The sequence below is a fragment of the Gymnogyps californianus genome, chromosome 3, assembly GCF_018139145.2.
Source record: "Gymnogyps californianus isolate 813 chromosome 3, ASM1813914v2, whole genome shotgun sequence".
NCBI lineage: Eukaryota > Metazoa > Chordata > Aves > Accipitriformes > Cathartidae > Gymnogyps > Gymnogyps californianus.
Window position 1 is genome coordinate 61,018,331 of NC_059473.1, and position 21,786 is coordinate 61,040,116.

The 21,786-nt window shown below is 44.6% G+C and overlaps 1 protein-coding gene across 3 annotated transcripts in view; it reads left to right on the forward strand.

The window, feature by feature from the left end:
- The window catches only part of HIVEP2 (HIVEP zinc finger 2), a 144,139-nt gene extending 129,704 nt beyond the window's left edge, over positions 1–14,435 (forward strand). For all 3 annotated transcript variants that reach the window (XM_050894969.1, XM_050894971.1, XM_050894970.1), the window contains 4 exons: positions 1,587–1,762; positions 4,384–4,485; positions 5,026–5,936; positions 12,760–14,435. In XM_050894969.1, the coding sequence (XP_050750926.1) occupies positions 1,587–1,762; positions 4,384–4,485; positions 5,026–5,936; positions 12,760–13,578 (2,008 nt within the window). In that variant the 3' untranslated portion in view covers positions 13,579–14,435. The remainder of the gene's footprint in view (positions 1–1,586; positions 1,763–4,383; positions 4,486–5,025; positions 5,937–12,759) is intronic.
- The last annotated feature ends 7,351 nt before the right edge of the window (positions 14,436–21,786 follow it).

Sequence of the window (21,786 nt, forward strand, 5' to 3'; positions counted from 1 at the left end):
AGAAGATAAAATGGCAGTCCTTCAAACAATAATGGACATTTTTTCTGTCTGTGGAAGAAAGCCTGGAGGCAATTGATGAAGCAGTAGATAGAGAGATGACTAGGAGTCATTGCCATGTGTGTATGAAGGAAAACGTGGGAAACGGTACAAACAGAAAAGCAGAATCCCAGAAATGTTATACAAAAAAACTTACTAGAGAGATGGCTAAATATTAAATGACATCAGACTGTGCCAGTTTTGCCCATGGTGCCAGGGACAATGAAGGAAAGGGAGAGGGCCAACTTTATTGGAAAGGAGATGAAAAAAACTGAATTTAGGCATCCACATTTGAAAGAGGAGACGATGTATTTAATAGATAACAAGATGGACATGAGAACAGGACAGTGTTTTATGTATTTCTAAGATATCAGCTTCAGTATTTATATTGCCAGTGATATAGCTGAACATATGGAAGAAGTGTTCATCTAAGAAAAGCACACTTTAAAAATGTTTCAGTTCTGTAACCCAAAAATTGCCACTTGCGTCTTGTAGAATTATCATCACATTAACAGAATCTTTCACACAGTCCCTTATTTATTTACAGTGCTGACTGTCAATACCAACGATATTTTGTGGGCTGCTCATCCACAGGGTGACTGAAAGTACTTTGTACTGCTGAGGGAGAGGGCAATGGAGGACAGAGGGCAGAAAGAATATTATTTCTCAGTTCTCGCAATTTCTGGATTGTACTTTGGGTGAATGAGGATGAAATTCTGCCTCTAGGGAATGCCCAGTGCTATTCAAACCTCAGAACAGCCTGAGCAGATCCCCTGGGCCCTTTTAGATTTCAGTATTAACAATTTATCATGATAGTAAAGACAATGTACAGCTTTATATAGATTTGCATATCTTATTTATTATCTAACTACACACTATCTAATCAGCAAAAATAGCATGGAATGCTTACACCTGTGCTAAGAAAAATTCCTTTAACAGCTTTCTGTTAAGTATGCAGCTTGGAAGTTTCCCATTTTATTTCTAAAGCAGCACGTACCTGAGTGAACTCAACTTGGTGTCCCTTAGGGAGGAATCCATCTTTGGGAACTTCAGGCATCTGTAGTGTAAATGCATACATCCTTGCTAGTCATCTGCATTCCCTTTATGCTTAATGGGGAGGAACAGGCATTTCCAGGATGTGATTTATCTGATCCCAAGGGATAAATACACTAAAATAGTTCAATGAACTGTGCCGCAAAACGACGTTTTCAGTGGTGGTAGATGCCTGCGTTGTGCAAGACTACAGTTAGCTGAAATAAATCCAACCTGCAGACTCGTATTTGGAGTTGTGCTGTGTCTATAGGAATGGTAGCTAATATGTTTCCTGACAAGATGTTTATACTATTCTCATACTGCAACCCTTTGGTCTCATTTTGTTAAAACACGTTGGGATCAGTGCATTCCCTGAAAGACAAATACTTTGTGAGTTCGAGACTGAAAATTCAGTAGTTCCTATGGACTTCTGTGGATTTGTTGTGATGAGATACATGCAGGATCAGATGCGTAGAGGTGATGTTTGTATGATTTAAATGCTCACTCTCTTCCAACAGGTATAAATCAAATGAGGATTATGTCTATGTCAGAGGTCGTGGCCGAGGAAAGTACATTTGTGAAGAATGTGGAATTCGCTGCAAAAAGCCAAGCATGCTCAAAAAACATATCCGCACTCATACTGATGTCCGGCCTTATGTATGCAAGTTGTGCAATTTTGCCTTCAAAACTAAAGGTACTTGACCCTTTTTGCTGAGCTCATGCCACTTCCCAAACAAATCTTTAGCTATTTTGCCATCTGGGATCCAAGCACCCTTTGCAATCAAGGAGAGAATTTTCTTCAGAATAAAATTATTGTGTTTATGTGTACAGGACTTCATGAGAGAGGTTTTTCTCTTCTGTTTAATTGATCCAGGGATTTTGTGAGACTCCAAGACTCCGTGGATAGCTTCATTAAGAGCTATAGGCTCTTGGCTGGTCCATCTGTCTGCAGAGAAAATGTAGTAGCATAAGAACCGCCCTTACAAATAATACTTTCTGCCAAAATTGTTACATGGTGCAAATTTTAATTGCAGCAACACTTAAATGCTACCAGGAGAGTACACTTGTTATGACATAATGTAGAAGCAGAGCATCAGCTGCTGAGGAAACATGCCTTCACGGGCTTTACAGTGGGTCAGTTTCAAGTTTATAAATAATGTATGTCTCCCAGATGGGCCACTCCATCCACTGTGGCATTAATTATGAATAGAGATCTGATAGCTTGTGTTCCCATGTATTTATCAGCACAGAGAAAAGCTTCCATTTGTCACCCTGAGGCCACAGATAATGATATTCTTTGGAATTCGGATTTGCGTTGCAACTATCTCCTTAAAAGAAAAAAATCCTTTTCTTTGGTAGCAGTTCTTTGTAGCACAGCCCAAATGAGCCTTACATGCTCAGTTTCTTGGCTTCCCTTTGGCAGACAAGGGAAATGGATTCTGGTCCCAGTGCGGTGAACTTACTTGAAGGGGGAGAGAGGAAGCTGAAGGAAATTTCTCCCAAGATCCCAGTGCAGCTTCATGGCTGTTTTGAGGATTGAGAATTGTAATAGTTTCCATGACTCCAGCACTTCTTCCTCTGCCAAAGATGGGAATAGCTGATAGATGGTAGTAGACCCATCAACCTAATTTAAGATGAGAACTTTCATGGGGGTGTATAGACAAAGACAAGGAGCTGCTCGTTTGTAGTCCCAATAGACCATCTGGTGAGCTGTTCTTGGATCATTGTTTACATTTGACATTGTTGGAGGAATGGGTCTTGAGGAGGGACTTGAAGGGCAATTGTGGTTTTGGAGCTGTGTTCAGAGAGGACATTCCAGGCAGAAGAGATGGCATGGAAAGAAATGTGAAATTGCTTGCTGAGGCTGTCGTTTCTGGCAGTGAAGAAGAAACAGGGAGGAGGTGGTATGCTATTGCACAAGAAGGGCATGAGTAGGAAGAGACTAAGTTAGCCTTCGAAATACAAGAAGTGTTTAACTGGTGTATTACTGCTTGTGAGCAGTTGTCAGCTTCATAACTATTGTTGCTATTTTGCTGAGAACAGTAGGGGACAGACCTTCAGAGGTACTTAGGTTTTCAGTGTACACCCTGAGCGTTTAGCCATCCAGAGGCATCAGTGGCCAAGTTAGACTTTTCATGCAGTGCACAGGCACAATAAGAAACCTACTGAGAAGGGAGTTATTTGAACTAGCTGGGACTGAAAGTCAGAGGAGAAGAGCCTGGCTTGTGAGCTTCTAAGCACACATCCACTATCCAACAGAGGGGTGCAGTGTTCCTGCCCCCAGGTTGCATGTGCCGCACACACCATCTGGAGATGCTGGTTGGGGTCCCAAAAGCAGCATAGGTACATTCACAGAGTGCTTTCCTTGAGCTAAGAAGCACCGTGTCTTGGTAGTGGGTTGGCTTTGCTTGTGCCATGCTTTCCCCGTTGGATGTTGCAAACGTGACTGAAGTGGCTAACGGATTAGAGCGATATTCGCGTTTCTCCAGCTTGTGCTTTGTGCTCAAGATTCTTTGCCGCGAAATGTCTCTTGAGGCCGGTCTCAATCCAGTTTTCTTATCTGTGAAAAAACAGACCAAGACAGGCACTCCAAAAAGTCAATAGTCTAGTGTTAGATTGCTCCCTCAGGGGAGTGGGAGATCTGATTTCAAATCCCTGCTGTGTCTGGTTCAGATCCGTACTCCAAAGCAAGGAGCTGAACCTGGATTTCCCACATCCCAGGTGAATGCTGTAAGTACAGCCCCTCTCAGTTCAGAGGTTGCAGCTAGACAGTAAACTTGCATAGAGAAGTCTCCCATAAATGTCTTTTTTGTGCGGACTTTTGCTTCAAAATGCTTCAAACACGCTGAACATTTGGAACCTACATGTGAAGTAAATGGGAGAGCCCTTAGCTTGAAAGTACCACTGTGAAACTAGAAGTGTGAACCCTGAACGGCTGGTGTGCATTGGACTTACTTCGATGTCCGGGCAGTCTGTACATATCACGAATGCTGAGTCCAGGGATAGATAACATCCAAAAGCGAGTTTTTTAGCTTGCTGGGATGCCTAAATGTCATGTGGAAAATTGGAGAGATGCCTATATACCTCTCAGGCCCTGAGTTTATTTGAAATATTTTTTTTTTTTTGGAAGATATAAAAGCCCACTCTCATTAAAACAGGCTCTGGGGGCAATGGGCTGGATGAGTCAGCCCTGTCTGGTTTTTTTTAAACTAAAAACCCCTGCTTGCAAGATAACAGAGTTAAGATACACCAAAACCTGACTTGGAGAGTGATCTCTGCTGTTGTCCATTAATTAGATTAATCTCTGATCCATAGGAAATCTGACAAAACATATGAAATCTAAAGCACACATGAAAAAATGCCTGGAGCTTGGAGTATCAATGACATCCGTAGATGATGCTGAAACTGAAGAAGCAGGTATGTCAGAATGATTTAATTTAGTTGGAATGGCCTCTGGAGTATGCAAATGACTCATTGCACCTCAGCACAGTGGCTGGCATGGGAAAAATATTAAGAGTATTTGGGGCATTTTTTAATTAAGGGGCATCTTTTTAATAAACAGGAAGTATAAAAAATAAATCCGGTCCATTTGTCTGAGTTACATTTTTTATTAAGATACATGAGGAGGAGCTAGAAATGAAAGTATGGCCTGTTGTCATCTGTCTCATACAAAGTTCCCAATTTTTTCAATTTAGATGTGAGAGATGGCAACATTTAGTGAAGTTGCAACGTGGGGTAGGGTGAATTTGCTTTTTATACTTCCTTTCAAGTATAGAGTTTTAAGGTATTATTATGAAAAATTATGGTTTGAGACTATGAAGAATGGCTTTATGCAGCCATCCCAGATGAAGAGCATCCAGCGATGGCAATGGGTGTGCTGGGTGGGGAATGAATGTGACGGAAGGCGTAAGAGGTGGGGGGTGTGCTCACCATTTTGACTTGCTGTGGCTGTTTCAGAAAACATGGAGGACATGCAGCAGGAGGCAGAGAAGAGTAGCAACCTGGCAGGCCTGTCAGCAGAGCACCAGTTTTCTGATGCAGAGGAGTCAGATGGCGAGGATGGCGATGACAATGACGATGATGATGAAGACGAGGATGATTTTGATGATACTCAGGGAGACTCGACACCAAAAACCAGATCAAGAAGCACCAGCCCACAGCCCCCTCGGTTCTCCTCCCTGTCGGTGAATTCGGCTGGGGTGTCGCAGGGGGCTTCCCCTGAGGGCTCCCTTTCCGTGGGACACTCCTCCCTCATCAGTTACTTGGTCACCTTACCTAGCATTCAGGTTACTCAGCTTATAACACCAAGCGACTCCTGTGAAGACTCACAGATGACAGAATATCAGAGGTTTTTCCAGAGTAAGAGTACCGATTCAGAGCCCGATAAAGACAGGTTGGACATACCTAGCTGCATGGATGAGGATTATGTGCTTTCATTAGACCCCAGTTCGTCTCCGAGGGACCTCTCACCTTCCAGTCGACAGTCGTCACCTGGCTACGATTCTTCACCCTATAGAGATAACTCACCAAAGAGGTATTTAATGCCAAAAGGGGATTTGTCACCCAGAAGGCATCTGTCACCCCGAAGAGATATTTCACCCATGAGGCACCTTTCCCCGCGGAAGGAGGCTGTGCTGAGGAGAGAGTTATCACCAAGACGGGATGTGTCACCAAGACGTCACCTATCGCCAAGGAGACCAATGTCACCAGGGAAAGATGCGTCTGTTCGACGAGATTTGTCTCCTAGGCGAGAGAGGAGATATATGGCCTCCGTTAGAGCGGCATCTCCCCGGAGGGGCTTATACCATAATCCAGCGTTGTCCATGGGTCAATATTTACAGTCTGAATCTATTCCAGTGGGGCATTCAGTAAGTATGAAAGAATATTATCACTCCTGTAGTCAAAAACAGTGCTCTTACCTAATTTGTACATAGTATTTTAAAAAACGTTGCCACTTGGTAGAAGAAGAAGGCATAAGCTTTGAGTCTTGGCGGGAAGTCCTGGAACAAATGCAAGAAATTTGGAATAGATGGGGACCAAGTCAGGATGTTGATTCAGTTAGATGCAATAGAGTCAGCCTAAGGGTCAAATCTTTACTTGGTACAAGCCTGAGTAGTTCCATTAACTTCAATGAAATTACGCTGGCTTACATTAACTGCCCCCATCTTTATTATATTTATTATAGGTATTTATATTATATTATATTATATTATATTATATTATTTTATTTTAAAACGGCCCAGGAAGCTTACATGGTGTGTGGGGCTTGTTTCTGCACTGTAAAACCTTTTACCTCCCAGACTGTCTGATGGGATTGAGCCCAGACCAGGGCTTAAGGCCCTGATACTGCAGTACGGTGCCCATCACTGAAGTATTGTTTAATGGAATAAAAATGCTAAAATAAATGGAACCTCTCGGAAAAGCAGGGTGCCCATCAAAATCAGAATCTGTGGCTGGAGTTTACAGGATATTATCGTGTGACAGGAACAGGCAGCTGTTTGCCCCGCCGAAAGCGCCATCACGACTGGCTGTTTCGGCAGGGATGCAACCCTCTGGGTGGAAATGGAAATATGCAAAATTTGCACAGCTGCTGTCTGTGCTGTTCCCTTTCAGTAAATCAGCTCTCCGAAACTAGCATTCACAAAGCACTCTCTCCACAAATCAATTTGGTCTTTACAGTTAAGGAATGGCCTCACTATGTCTGCATTTATTTATTTATTTAGTATGCTTCCCTTGCCACGTTTGATGTTGCTGCTGCCCTCTCACTGCCTGCCTCATCAGCCCCTATGTGTGGGTTCAACCCAGGCAAGCTGTGACAGGCTCCCGCTGCCTCAGGGCTCCTGCCTCCCTGTAACCGGGCTTTCCTCCCCACTTGCCCATTGCCAGTCTTCTTGGCTCTTTGTGTAGTCTTAGTGATGCTTCTCTATAGAGGAGAAGAATTGAACCCTGAGCTCATAAAATCAGCATTTCCAGAGCCCTGGGGTGAACTTCTCTGTGGAGCCAGGCTGATGTGCTTACCTGCACCTGGGAATGGAGTGAGGGATGCAGCTGGGCAAAAGGTGGCTGGAGCAGGCATGGACTGAACAGAGCTGAGATGCCACCAGCCTGGCAGATCCAAAAGTAGCTTCCCAGCTTTTCAGGGGGATAAGGGAGAGCTGCAATGTGAGCGGCCATGTGTGTAGGAGAGAGCAACACAGGTACTTCTCCCACATCTTAGACATGGCCCCATGGCCTGGTAAGTTGTTGGGGAGAGCAGCGGAGAGGGGTGGCTGACTAAGCGGTCCTTGAGGAAGGGCATGCTGAAACCCTGCTGCACTCTCAAAGGGGCTGTCACTGCGTAGCTGAGAGAGGATACAAATCCCGCCAGCAGTTCTACTGACAAAATAAGGAAGCACAAGAAGAGGATAAAGAGCCACCAGTTTAACAGTCAGGATGTCTTAGTATCAAATGGAAGGGATTATATGAGATGCTACAGCTGACATTGTGCAGGGAGCCCCAGTCCCTAATGTCCCACATGAGACACTTCCACTGGCATCCTGTAGTAGAGATTTTGGATGTGTGATGATGCTGGCAAAAGGGTATGTAACAGTCACCCTTGGCCATCTGACAGTTCTTGCTGTAATGTTTGCCTTGTGTGTTATGCACACCTTCCAGCAAGGCGTTTAGCACATTGTAAGGACTCTTTTAGCACCCGTAGCTCCTTCATTTGGAAACTCCACCATGCCAGATGGGCTTTTAACACTTACCTTATTTTTGAGGTAGGATCAGGCATGTGTCAGTGAAAAACCCAATGTAAAAGATCAGTTGTCCTACAGAAAGCATCAGTAACTCAGTGGCATGTTGAATGTTTTGAGAGAGAATCCCAGACCTCAGTACAGTCACTGGAACCTGAATACAGGCATCACTGGAAGCAGACCCCAGGCAAATTTAAATGGGGAAATGACAAGTGAGGATGATTGCCCATCTCAACAAACGACTGCAAGGAAGGAAAGATGGATTCCTCATCTTTTGATGCCTTTCTGGAAGACATACTTTAGCCAAACAGTAGTTGAGTTCAGGTGAAACACAAGTTATTATACTCCGTGTGTGGGAAGACAAATAACACCTGAGCTTGCTATAAATGAAAGCTGTCAGAGAAGAAAAAGGAATAAAGGCTGTTTTTCACTTTCAGAGAAGTGAAATCCAGCAAATCAGAACATGATTAGCAACTGCATCAGTGATACGCATGCCAGCTTACAATCCTGCTTCCTCTTTCAGAGCTGCATTGGGTTCCCAGTTGTTGCAGGCATAAGAGTGGTTTTGTGCTTCTGGTGCCTGCAGTTCCCAGAAGAGGCCAGTTTTCTTTCTTCTCCACTGAAATTGATGTATTTGCTCTAGTCTCTTTGGCCAGTGCTGGTCTAGTTCCCCTTCATGTTGCTTTCCGTTGAATGTTCATGCGCTTTGGTGGTCTTGTGCAAAGAGCTTGTAAAGTGCTCTGGCATTGAAAGCACCACATAGAAAGCAATTGAAATTATCTCTTTAGGAAGTGGAAAAGAGCATGGGGAAAGTAACTATTTTTGTAGATTGTACAAAAATACAGAAAAATATACTTTTTTTTTCTTTGGCAGTTAATAACAGGATACACTCTTGCAACAGAATACTCCGTCCAATGTAGACTAAAGCTCTGGTTGATGCTGGTGCACATTTGGCTTTGGCAAGTTAAATTGGCATCTTTAAATTTAAAGGCAGATCCCCATTGCTCTCTAAATACATTCAGGATCTTCTCATCTGTCAATGCCAGCTGTTTCTTTCCTTTCTGAGGAGGCTGGTGCCATTATCGGAGGGTTCTGATTCTTCTCCCCAGTCATTTTATGCCAGTCCTGAGAGAAAGAGGAGAGATGGGAAGGCTGCTTTTGTTCACCCTGAGTGCATCTCTGTTAGCATTTTAGTTTGGCGCAGGCATATGTCTCTATTGTCTCATTTATTGTGCTTTGACTCACATTGCAGAGCAGTCTTGGAGTAAGTGACCTGTTTGTTCTCAGATGAAATTAAACTGAAAAATGTGCTCCAGGAGTGCAGCAGGTGCACTTAAACTGTGAGTGGGTGTTCAAGTGAGTGAGAAGAGACTACATAGGGTTAGTCCGAAGCAACCTTCCCCTCCAGCCCCACAACACTTGTATTGTGAACACGGGATCCAGCACGAACAGTTTCACTCTGTTCCTGCTTGTCCCCACTCCTAGTGCACCCCGCTACTTCCTCATGTGGACCAGAGCTCTTGCCTCTTCTTCCAGTCCCAGGGCTAGACACAATGAGACTGTGAATATATCTCGCTGTGAGCAATACAAACTTGTCCCTAGCAACTGTTTTAGCTTCTAGGAGGTAGTGGATTTTGCTTGTGTTGCTGTTTTGTTGCACCTCTCATTCATTTTGAAGTCTGAAGCCTGTCTCGATATATTCAGAAGGGCTGAAGGGAGTTAGGCACCTCTATATCCACTTGAAAGTCGATAGGACTTAAGGTCCTTTGATCATTCCAGACATAGGAATATTAAATCCCTTCCCAAGCACTCAATACTTTGTCATCTTAAGTGAAATGCATTCCTGTACAGAGAGCCAGCATAAAACTTCTAAAGTCCAGGTAAACTGTAAATTGGTCCACTGATGTATGTGGGCTGCTATGGTGCATTCTCAAGTAGGACTGCAAATCGAACTGATCCTGAAACTGAAGTCCACACAGATTTATAGTCACTTTGTTAAGCATCATGTATTTTAGCAAGCACATTGGTAATATGCTCTGTTATTGAATTTCACAATATAGTTCAACATTTTCTGGTTTTTAACTTTAAAAAGCCTCAAGTACATTACGATATGGTAATCAAAGAGATGGTTTTTCACCCGCCATCTTTTTGCAAGCTGTGGTCTGAGGCTGCCAGGAGGATGTCTGCGAAGGGTGCTTGGCTTTGAAATGCAATCTTCCTCTTAATCCCCCACAGCCTGTTTTGGGTGATGTACCAGATACAGGGTAAACCCTATCTCATCCCTGAGGCATTCTGGGGGACCTGTGAAGCTGGATATGGCTTTGCTCAGGGGTGTGGTGTGGCAGTCTAGCTTTATGACCAGGTCAGAGAGTTTGGTGAAAAGCTCCTACAGAATATTGTTGCTTGGGAAATTATGTCACCTGGAGTTGGAGGGAAATATGCTAAACTGCAACAAATGAGAATTAATAGGAAGCAAACTGGATTCCCGTCACCTGACAAAGAGAAGGGCTCATCTTACTGCACTGGCAGCAACCCATTCTGACAGCACCGCAAAAAGATACCGTGACTTTCCGCACTGTGCTTAGTGATGGGATCTAATACTCGCCCTGTCAACAGAATAAAGTCTTCGGATTTTCAGGATGTTTGTTAAAAGAAGATAGCTCCTCTAATATTCAGTCTTTCCCCATGAATATGTGTATGTGTGTCTGCTTGTAGGTATGAAAATGCTAGATATTGGTAAAGGAAATAAAAGCAGGGTAAGAGGTACGGACAGTTATTAATGCCTGTAACCATTTATGTTGGCCATTTCCAAACTTATCTGCCAGAGCTAGAAAAAGATAATCCGGTATGTGCTCAGGCAGGCTTGGAAGGCATCCAGTGGACATGCACACACTGTCACTGTCTGTGTAAAAATTAGGCATATGAGACATATATTGGATGATACTGCTGATCTTGAAGCGTGTAGCAGTTTCTATCACGTTAGCCGCCTCTATCTGACAAGGCCAGACAGTCGCTCTATTCCCTTTTGAAACTGTGGCGGGGTACAACATGAAGCCAGTGTCTTTCTCAATTAGAGATTTGTGTGTGACTAGGTTTGTTCTTCAATGAGTTTTACTCCTTTTTTTTGGTTGCTTTTGCTCTGTTTCCCTTAGCCCAAGTTCACATCAGATGCAATAGTGATAAATGACATGGCTTAGGAAACAGCCAAGAGGACAGTATGACTGAGAAACGGGTTGACAGACCAGAGATGGAAAAAAAAGGGGGCAAGCAGATGTGCAGAGGTGAGGTTAGCGATAGGAAGGACTGACAGGGTAGGTGAACTATGTCTTGTGGCTTGGCAACTGCAGTTTATTCTGTAAATTTTTCCCCATTTAGCAGTATAACGTGCTGTCACTGTGCTTTCTTATGACAGTTTCTCTTTTACGAGACTCAAGTGTCTCACTTTCTGAAAAGGAAAATTCCCAACATAGATTAGTCTCTGAATAATAACATCTCTTAAGTTCGAGTCTGATGATTATGGGTCACCCTTCCTGTCTCGACGTTGATTTATATCAAACAGGACAAAGCATCTGAGCACAGTGAGATTGAGCCCCTGGGTAGCACAGAAACTGAATCTTTAATTGCCCCCTAAACCAGTCCCCTGGAATGGGATCAAGAGGTTGCTTAATGCCTTGAGAGCTAGGATTTCCCAGCAGTGAAGTGCTGCCACTTTAATGCGTTGGCATTTAGCAGTGCAGTCCTCGGGCTGCCACACCAAGACTGTGGTAGCAGTACAGCTCTGGGGCAATTGATAGGTGTTTGGTCAATTTGCAGAGCAGAGATGAGCATTTTTGTTCATTTAGTTTCCTATGGGAGTCCCCAAGAGTTGTGTGGCCAAATCCCACACACAATTATGAAAATGTCATCCTGCACTTCTGTCATCGTTATTCCTCTGGTCAGCAATAAATGATACTTAATCATCAGATGGAAAACAAATTTTAAAAGTTAAGAATGAAAAAAAGAGAAACCCAAAAGCCCAAGGCATATTTAATACTGAGTGGAGATGGAGCTATTCATTCTTCCAAGGCAGGAACTAATGGGAAGGCACTGAAAATGTCAATATTGCTAGATTGGTTTTTATTAGCCGTTACAAAATTCCTCATTCTTTTCAATCCCATTATGAGTGGGTGAGTATCCCTGTGACAGAATCATCACTTTCACTCACAGCTAATGTCTGTGCTTTTGTTATTATTTATTGTTTACACTGCAGATAGGCCAGAGTGGTGCTCCATTGTCCTAATGACTATAAAAATTTGGGTCTTCATTGCACAGAGCCACTTGAACTTCCATGGAAATACCCGTCCCCTTTCATCAAGGACTGGGTAAAGCTCACGGGGAGCAAGTGCTTTCTCTGGGGCTCCAGAGCAGGATCTTTCAGCAGGCAGAAAATACGTACGTGCAGTCAGACTTTTCCCGTGCTACCAAACAGTGGTGGCAAGCAGGGAGTGTTCGGATGTGTATTTCTCTGCAACAAAGTCTTGATACCCAGTGTGGACTGCCAATACCAGCACAGCTCGCACAGTTTGCCAAAAGAGAGGGTAAGATGGATCTCCTGGCCAAATTTCTCCTGGGGAATGAAACTGTGTCTACTCCAAATTCTCTCCTCAGTTTCAGTTGAATATAATACTCTTCACTTCCTGACCTAAATTGCTGCATTGTGTTGCTGAACACTCTTAACTAGCTGCTGCCTTTCACCTCAGAGGCATGAGCCCTGTAGGGCTGAGCTAAGCAAAACCTCCTCTGTTGTTTGGATAAGCAATTAGTGGAGTTTTCCAAATGCTTTGGTATCCATCTGGATGAAGGGTGCTGCGTGAATGGGAAGTTGTGTTAGACAGGAAAGCAGATAGGTGGTTTGGCAGCCAGACAAGAATTTTGCTAGTAGCAGCGCTGACATTTCTTTTGTTTTTTCTGGTTACAGAGAAGGGGGTTGTCTCAGGGGCCTTACTTCAACGTATATGGAGAAAAAGGAGGTATGGAGCACTGCGGGTCTAGCCCGTTCCCCGAAGGTCCGAGCGACTACGTCTTCAGTCATCTTCCACTACACTCCCAGCAACAGATCCGAGCACCCATCCCCATGATGCCTATCGGGGGTATCCAGATGGTCCATTCAGTACCGGTGGCCCTTTCAGGTTTACATTCTCCGTCCACTCTGACCCTGCAGAGGGAGGGCTCTGAGGAGAAGCAAAGAGGAACTGCGGAAATCCTTGCAAAAGAATCATATAGTATTTCTAAGCACCACGAGAAACGTACCTCTCCGCACAGCTTGCACCCCACCGCTCCCTCCAGCGCGCCTTCCTCTCCGTTGCTGTTGCTGACGCAGAGCGCGTCGGAGGACAGTGTCGTAGCTACCGAGAGGGAGCAGGAGGAGAACATACAGACTTGTACAAAAGCCATAGCCTCTCTGCGAATCGCCACAGAAGAAGCCGTTCTGCACGGGGCGGAGCAGCTGCAGAGGCCTTCTGAGCCTCACCAGAAACCCTTAGAAAGTGCACATTTTAGCATTAAACACTTTAGTGGATCTGAGCCAGGCCAGACCTGTGCGTCAGCCACCCATCCTGACTTGCACGGTGGTGAACAGGACAGTTTTGGTACATCACAGACTGCGTTAGCCCATCCCACCTTTTACAGCAAGAGCTTTGTGGACGTCCGGCAGTTGGGCTTTCACAGCAGGAGCGACCCCCCATCAAGCACACAGGAAAGAAAAGATCCGTCATCTGAGAAGAGCAAGCCACATTGATCTGAGATGCATGGAGACTTTCACCCATACATTTACCCCACTTTTTTTTTTTTTTCTAGAGATAGAAGAAGTATTCAACTTTACAGCATGCCTGTTCTAAGTTACAGTAGTTTGCTATTATATATACTTTTGTTATATCAAAAGAATTAGATAAAATAACAAGTCATCATGAGCCTGACCAAAACTAAATTTGAAATTCTTATTGGGTCTGGTACTTTTAAATTGTACAGATGTTTGTGCCTTTTCTTTACTTTGCTTATATTCTTATAAGCATTTTTTTAGCAGTAATTTGTACATATTTTAGAATTTGTGTATCTGCTTTGTAATAAATGTAATTTCTTTCCTTTTTTGGACACTTGGATTTAAATGATGTAAAGCAAAACAGCATCAATATATGTGAGGTTGCACTAAAACATATTTTTATATGATTAAAACTGAACAGCTTTTATGTACAGCTCTGATTCTGTAATACTAATATTTATTTACTTTGTTTCATAAATTGTAAATTTTTTTCTTAATGTTGTGGATTGCTTTTCTATGTGAAGCATGGGATTTACTGTTGCGTAATTAGAACAAAATGTATATTGTAAAACAAGATATTTAAACTAGAGTATCTTATCTTATTCTGCACTTATGCATTAGTTAAAAAAAAAAGATAAAGGATGTATCAGTCAGTTCTTAACTCTTGTAATTTTTTTTTGTCTCGTTTGCCGGATTGACTATAACTTAAGTGCTGATTGTGATTTTAAACTGATAGTACCGTAAAGCATTAAAGTAAAACAATGTGCTATTGTGAGTTTTTTCAAAGCTTTATAAAACAGTTATAAATATATTAAAAGTATTTGGTCTTATGTGAACATGTTGATCTATATACTCCTTTAAAAAGCTATGGGAAAACATTCCACCCCATGTAAATATGTGCAAGTGCATCACTGGTGCCGTCTGTGTAACTCACCGGGACAGGCGAGGTTTGCTGTGCTCCCGGGCCTGGAGCCGGGGCACCGCTGGCTGCCGGGAGGCAGATTCCGGCCGCGGCTGGACCCGCTCCCCTGCCTCCGGCAGCAGGGTGGCGAGGCCCCTACGGCCGCACGGGGCTGGGCGAGGAGCCGGCCCGCTGGCTGGACAAGCGGCGCCCCACCGAGCCCCGGCAGTCCCCTGCTTGCGAGGGCTGACCGTGGGGCGTAGGTGTCATGCAGAGGTGCCCCAGAGTGTCGGAGAGGGGTTTGGAGCGGGAAGAAAAGGTGTTTCCTGGCACTTGAACACCACGGCTGGTCACTCCCTACTGCGGTATCCGGGTCAGCTTCAAGGGAGGCTCCCGTCCCGTCCCATCCCGTGGACGGGGGAGTGTGGCCCTGCCGGCGAGGCAGAGAGCGCTGCCACCCGGGCCTCTTCAAGGAGCGGGATTCACGGGAAAGAAAGTCAGAGTCCTCCAGAAGCAGGGTCTCCATCTGGGTGAGGTTTGCTCCAGAGGAAAGGCAGGAGGAGCCCGGGCTTGTGTTTGAACATGTGTGGTGGGTTACCACTACCACCAGCAGCACGCGTGCGTGCGCGCGCGTACACACACACACACTCAAACACACACACACGGATGAAAGAAACCAACGACCTGGATTATATTTTGTGCTATTTAGTGGATTATAAATCTGTGAAACCAAGTTTGTATATTGACTTACAATACATTTAAGGAGTGTTCTTTAAAAAGAAATAAATATACAGTTACATGCATGAGGTGTCTAGTTTTATGTGTTCTTTGAATTTTCCAAGTTTATTGGCGTTCCAGTATATTGTCAGAACCTTTTATTCCCAAGCACTGCTTTCCCGCACAAGGAGCGCCCTTAAGAATGTGAGCGGCAGCGAAAAATGTGGATCATCTTTGGGCCTCCTCAGATATTATCAAACTAAACCAGTTTATTTCTCCAATAATACCATGTGGGGGCAGAACCACAGCTGGTACGTTGTCGTAATTCTAGCATGATGACATATGATGAGCATAATGCCATAATGGACGGTGACCGATTCTAACCATTAAAGGTTAGTTTCTCATATCTATTGCAGTGTTCCTACCTTTATTCCAGATCATTATGGTAACCTTGCCAAGATAAGCACGTGCCAGAAAACTGGCTCATCTCAGACTGAAGAGAGGAGAAGCAATGTATGTAGTTGGAGGCGAGCAGCTTGTTGGATCATGCTTCCATAAAAAAAGAAGTCAGTTATACATTTTAAATAAACAAGCCTTATCTGATAAAAGCCTCTCTCTTCTCCTCCTTGGCTGCATGGCTGTATTGAGAACAAAATGCTCTGCACAATGATCAGCTAATCAGGTAATCATCACAGATACTTTATTAAAAGGGAACCAGGCAACCCCCAATGGTAAATGCTCTGTTAACATGGCCTTTATAAGCAACCCCCTTACTGTGGGAGTTGTTACTTCTGGCTTGTTTGATTATTTTAATTAATTTGCAGCTGCAATTTACCATCCACCTTTTCAGCCTTGGGGCATTTTTTTTTTTTATCATCATTGAGCAAGTATCACTGAAATTACATGTGATATTTTTGGGTTACAATGGAGCAACCCTAAAGAGGTTTCAGGTACTTATAATCTTAACTGTATTTTCTTAATGAGTTAATGTTTATACAGTGCTTTGAAAAAAACATATCCTCATACAAGGCCTAGCATCAATGATGACCACTTTTCATGCTTCGGAAGGGGTGTGGAGGAGGAAGGCAAACACATCCAACAAAATTTTCCCAGGCATGAGGGAATTTTCGGAACCAACGTAGCGGGTACAGCAACCGGGACCAGGGGCAGATAATTTCATGAGCGCTCTGCCTGCTCTGCCCGCTCTGCCCAGTGCAGCCCGCGCCGAGCCGTCGGCAGTAATGACGGCGTGGGGCTGCCGTTGTGCCTTGCTGTGCTGAGCTGACGCGTCGTGCCTCGAGCCTACGGGCTCGGGCTCAGTGCTGCGGGAACGCGGCTGCACGGCTCCCGGCTGGGGCTGTTTGGTCTCCGGGCAAGACTGGCGGCGCCTGCGTGTGCTGACAGCCCCTCTGAGGGTGATGGGGAGGGGGTTCCTCCAAAATACTTGGGTGCGGTGGGTGCACGTAGGTCTGATGAGACCAAGAAGAGTAACTCTGAGGTCTCTGATGTAAAAGTTCTGTGTATTTTTTAAAAGGGTTGAAAAGAAGAGATTTAACAGGGCACCCTAGAAAACTGCAGAACCGAATGAGGATTTTTATTATGCAATGTGCTGTAGGATTTCTAAGTCAGGAATATAATTACCTATTATATTGTTCAAGGAGGTTATAATTTTCTATGAAGATCCATATGTCTTTTCTGTAAAGCACAAGGGAAATACAGATGCTCTGGCAAGCTCTCTTTATTCCCTTCTCGCAGAATACTGTCACCAGAGTCACTTCAGGATTTATTTGCGTCAGCAAAACAGAGAGCGTATTGGTCTCATATAACCGCCTGCACAATCCTCTTATGCAGCTTTAGATTCTGACTCGGGGTAGTAACTCTGTCGCAAGTTAAATACCTTTATGTGGACTTCCCTGCTGCAGGACACATTGCCAGCGGTGGATAAGAATTAGCACCAATAAAGGACATCGTTAGCTATAACACACCCAAATGGAGTCAAGCGACTTAAGTACAAAAATTTCAATCCACAAATGCTGCAGTCAGCTCCCGTTTAACCCCAGTGGCACCTGGACTTACAAGGTGCCTCCTTGTTTGAGGCTGTTTCCCGCTTTTGGGCATGAGCTGAACTTCTCTCCCTGGAACTGCTGCATGCCTCTTCCCCTCCCAAACTGACCTGGACACCAGAAACTACATATTTCTTGGCCTAGATCTTCCAAGGGACCTGCCTTACCGAGTGGGTCTTTGAAAATACCTGACATATGATGAAATGTGGCTCCCTGTTGAATTATACTTCTGGCAAGTGCTGTCACCACCTCTTACAGATTAGCCTAATGACTTGGTACCCCTCCCTGGGTATCTAAAAAAACCCCTAAATCTGTGTTGAAACTGGGTAGATCAACATCTCCAGTCTCCTAGGAGAGTGCCCTAAGTACCCCACGAGGAGTAGAAAAGTCTTTTCTTTCCTGCTGAAGTTCTGCTACTGTGAAGCAAAAAATTCAAGATTCATTGGATGATCAAGATTGTAGCCTATTGTCCCGAAGAAGAAAAGCTGTTTTCATGTGCCCTGCTCAGTAGGGAGGAGGACATCTGGAAGGCCAGTGAGTACAGTGGTGTGACAGAGACTTTGAAGGACAGGGACTGAGCTCAAGCAGCTCCCTGCCTGCAGCCTTCTAGACAGCTTGGAGAGCACGGTTTCAAACATTCTTCCTACTTAGCATCCCGCTCCCTTCTGAGGTGGCTGACTCTCCCGTGTCCAATGGAGGGAGGCCAGGTGACAGACTTACAGTTCTGGGCTTCGGAGTGAGGACCAAGCCCCAAAAGTTAGGTGCTGCAATGCCTGAATCCTTTATTGGGTTTTGCCCTAAATAGCTTAGGGAGAACAAGCCTTATTGATTTATTCCATTGCACAGTGGAACAAGTCAATGCGAGTTATCCTTTTAAGTCATTTAGCCACCCCTGAAAATCCTGATCAATATTCTTTAAAGAAAGTCCTTAAAGTAAATCCAGGATATTCAATGCAAAACCTGCACAGCACATCATGTATTTTAGTCTAGCCACTATTTTGGGGTTTTTTTTCAGTTAAATTGCCTGCATGGAAAAATCAGCAGTCTGTGTACTAATTGAGTTTATTACTGTGACGATGTCCCTGTGCCCTTTTCTCATACACAGATTACATACACTAAACACGGACCCTGAATACGCTTACTGTAGGCTCAATTTAAGATGAAAGTGCTGCATAGTTTGACTTGTTCTGCAATTATTCTTGGGGGCTTTGCATATGCTACATCTGTCACACTATCTTTAATATGCTTGCTTTTAACTGGATTCGGTACCACCGATAGCACCAGGAATGTGGGCAACAGCTTTCACTGAAACAATTGGCTTTTGCCCCTATGTCATGCCTACATGAGCTATAATAAGCTCATTTGTTGTGTGTACATAAGTCTTTTCCAAATGATTGTGCTTGGTGAGGAAAACTCTTTTTAAGAGTATCTTTAATTTGTGAGTGTAGAGGTGCCCTGTACATATGCTTCATATGTGTAGGGCTTTATTAGGCATGTGACTGAATTTAAGCAAAAGAGAAATGTCTCTATCTTTTTATACAAGATAATCTTGAGCTGGACCACTGTGGAGGCAGAGCTGGATTAAGCTCATCCTTGGGAGCAGACCCCTGCAAGGACTGTGAACATCTGGAATCCCCATAAAGGATGAACTGGCATTCAGGGACTGCTGGCTCTCCATGCTGGCAACTGGCTGCACATGGTGCCTTGGTGTCATTTTCCCTGCAGCTTTAAGAAACAGGGATGGCCTCCTATTGCGCTGTGCATTGCTTTATGTTGTAAAATCGTCTCCTACAGGAAAGCTCCTCACCCAACACACGTCAAGCTAGCTCTGGTGGTGCTAGCACCTCTGCTGTAGAGCAGCCAAGGGACTCTGGGAGCCTAACACCTCTGAGGTCTGTTCAAGCATACAAATAGCCTGCAAGATCTTGCCTGCTTGCAGGCTGGACTGCAGGCTGGTGGGAGCAGTGGTAGAAGAAAACAACAGGTTTTTGAAAACCAGTAAAAATTTCTGCTCTGCTGAGTTTCCCTGCTTTTCTGCATTGTATGAATATTCATTCTGAAGCTGACATGATGAGGGGAGCTTGATCAGCAGCAGGCTTAATCAAAAACAAAAACAATATTACCACATAAACTGCCTTTTCGCATTCTTTCCTGATGAGGGACATCTCTTAATTGACAGGACTATTGCTAAGCAAAGCAGCCAGAATGAATATGCATGGCGGCACACAGCGCCATGAATGCCCAGCAAGGTGGAGAAAGCCAGTGGAGGCAGATCTGGCTCCGTACTGGAGAACAGCATTTCCTTTCCCTCTCCCCTGCCAGAATATAAGAAGAGGCTGACACCATGCCATAGAAACTAATGGAGTTTCCACATTCATTTTAACAGCAGGAGATGCAGTCTCTGAAGGCTTGTTTCCATGAGGTGATGAGAAATCTCGCTGCTAAAGTTGCAGGGATGTCAGAGTACTTGGCATTTTGCCGTTTCAACTTCTTTCATTCCCATCTGCTCCTAGAGAAGCGAAGGTCTGTGCCTGGTTCAGCCGTGCTCTGCCGGGTCAGGGGGGCTGTGGGGGACAGCTCTGGGCTGTGGAAGGAGCTGGTCCCTGGATGTCCTCAGTGCTGGTGTAAATGTCCTGAATCCTCTGGGTGTATCAGCATTGGCCCTCTAAACAGTGGCATTGTGTAGTCTGCAAGGCAAATGAAGGCTTGGGGGAGGACCTGTGTGCTTATTCTTCCTAAATAGATATATATGCATAATCTCCAAAAGGTTACTTCAAAAGAGTGACTATTTGAACAGCCAGGTGTTCTGAAGAGCTGGACTCTTTGACTGAGGCACTTAGATGAAGTGGTCAGAGTTTTCGAAAGTGCTGAGCACTTGTTCTCGGCAGAAACTGCTGGATTCTGGGCACACGTGAAAATCTGGCCCTTAAAAACTTCTTAATGACTAACTTAATGACGTCTGGCACTTCACTTCCATTTGTCATTTCTCACAATCCTTCTCCCCTCCACAACATCCATGTTTAGCCAGAAAGAAAGAAGGAAAAAAACAAATGAATGAAACAACGAGCAAACATTCATGGCTGAAATAGCCTGTTCCTTTTTACTGCCAGGAAAAATGAAAATGATAAAGTGGAGGCTTTGACCAGTTTTGTGACAAATTTTTTCCTCTCCGTTTCATATTTCTTGATGACATTTTAACTCATGGGACTGGCACAGAGAGACATCTTGGACTCATCTTAAATCTTTCACAAGTTTTCTTTGGACACTCAGTAGAGAGGGGGGCTTTTAACTTTGAAAAAAACCAAGAAAAAAGGCAAAGGCACGGGGTACTGCAGGGAGCAGTCTTTCTCTGGCAGAAGATGAGCTAAATAGTCTAATAGTTTTTTCCATCTGTATTTCCTCTGGCCCTACTGCGAGCAGAAGGGATTCACATCCAGCTGATCTCTCAGGGTGGGGGGTGAAGGGGGCTGGGTGATATTATAAGCTGAGCCCTGCTGCCTGCTCCATCAATTAACACAGACAGCGGGAAGAAGCTGAGGGGGATAACACCCCTGTGGTGTTGCCCCTGCTCTGCGGGATCCCGTGAAACGTTTTTGCTGGCTCTCTGCAGCGCTGGATCCCTGCCAGGCTGTGAGAGCAAAGGATCAGCCACCGTCTAGAGCATTGCCCTGCGCTAACCCGCTGGATTTCCATGCAGAAATCCAAGTGAGAGTTAATGCTGCTTTAAGCAGCCTAAACTTTGGCTGGGCTTGCTCTCTAGCTGCTGCTGCGCAGCCGTGCGCTGCCTCCGCCACTGCCAGGAAAGCCACTCGTGGGGCAGCGCTGGCTGGGGGGCTCAGCCCGGTGGGGCAGGGCAGGGGGTTGGCAGGGGGCTCCAGGGCGGCCGTTCCCGGGGGATGTGCCACTCCAGGCTACTCTGGCCGGTCAGTGTCCTGCGAGCTCCTGAATAGTACTTGGAAATTCTGTATCCTGGAGCTCGCAAAGTTTCCTGGCTCCTGCAGTCTGATTTTCCAGGAAAGGGGACAAGCTAAACCCTCCAAAGGTTCGGTTTGGTGTTTTTCTTAAAATTAAGGTATTCAAAATAATGCCAACGGTGTCAAACGTTACCCCTCCCTGGGGGAATATGAGACAGGAGCCAAAAATGTGTTGTCACAGTGCACATTACCTGAGAATTTCGTTAAATTAAAAAGGGCAGTGAAGAAGAAAGTCTCTGTTTTAAATAGGTAGGATAGAGTCTCTTCCCCCCCCCCAACTTTGGCCTGTTAGTTTCAGAAACATCAGCAGTGACGCTGATTTAGTCATCTGTATTCTGCGGGCTTTAATGGGATGCCAGCTCCTGATTTTATACACAAGTTTCTTGATAGACTGCCTATTTCAGCAGAAATTACTGTTGTCAGCTTGGTGTTCGGAGTGTTAAAATCATCAATGTCACAATGTTCTAAATAGGTGATGCAAAATGTGACATCCAAAGAGAAGAGCTCAGAGGGTGTAACATTTTCCAAAAAC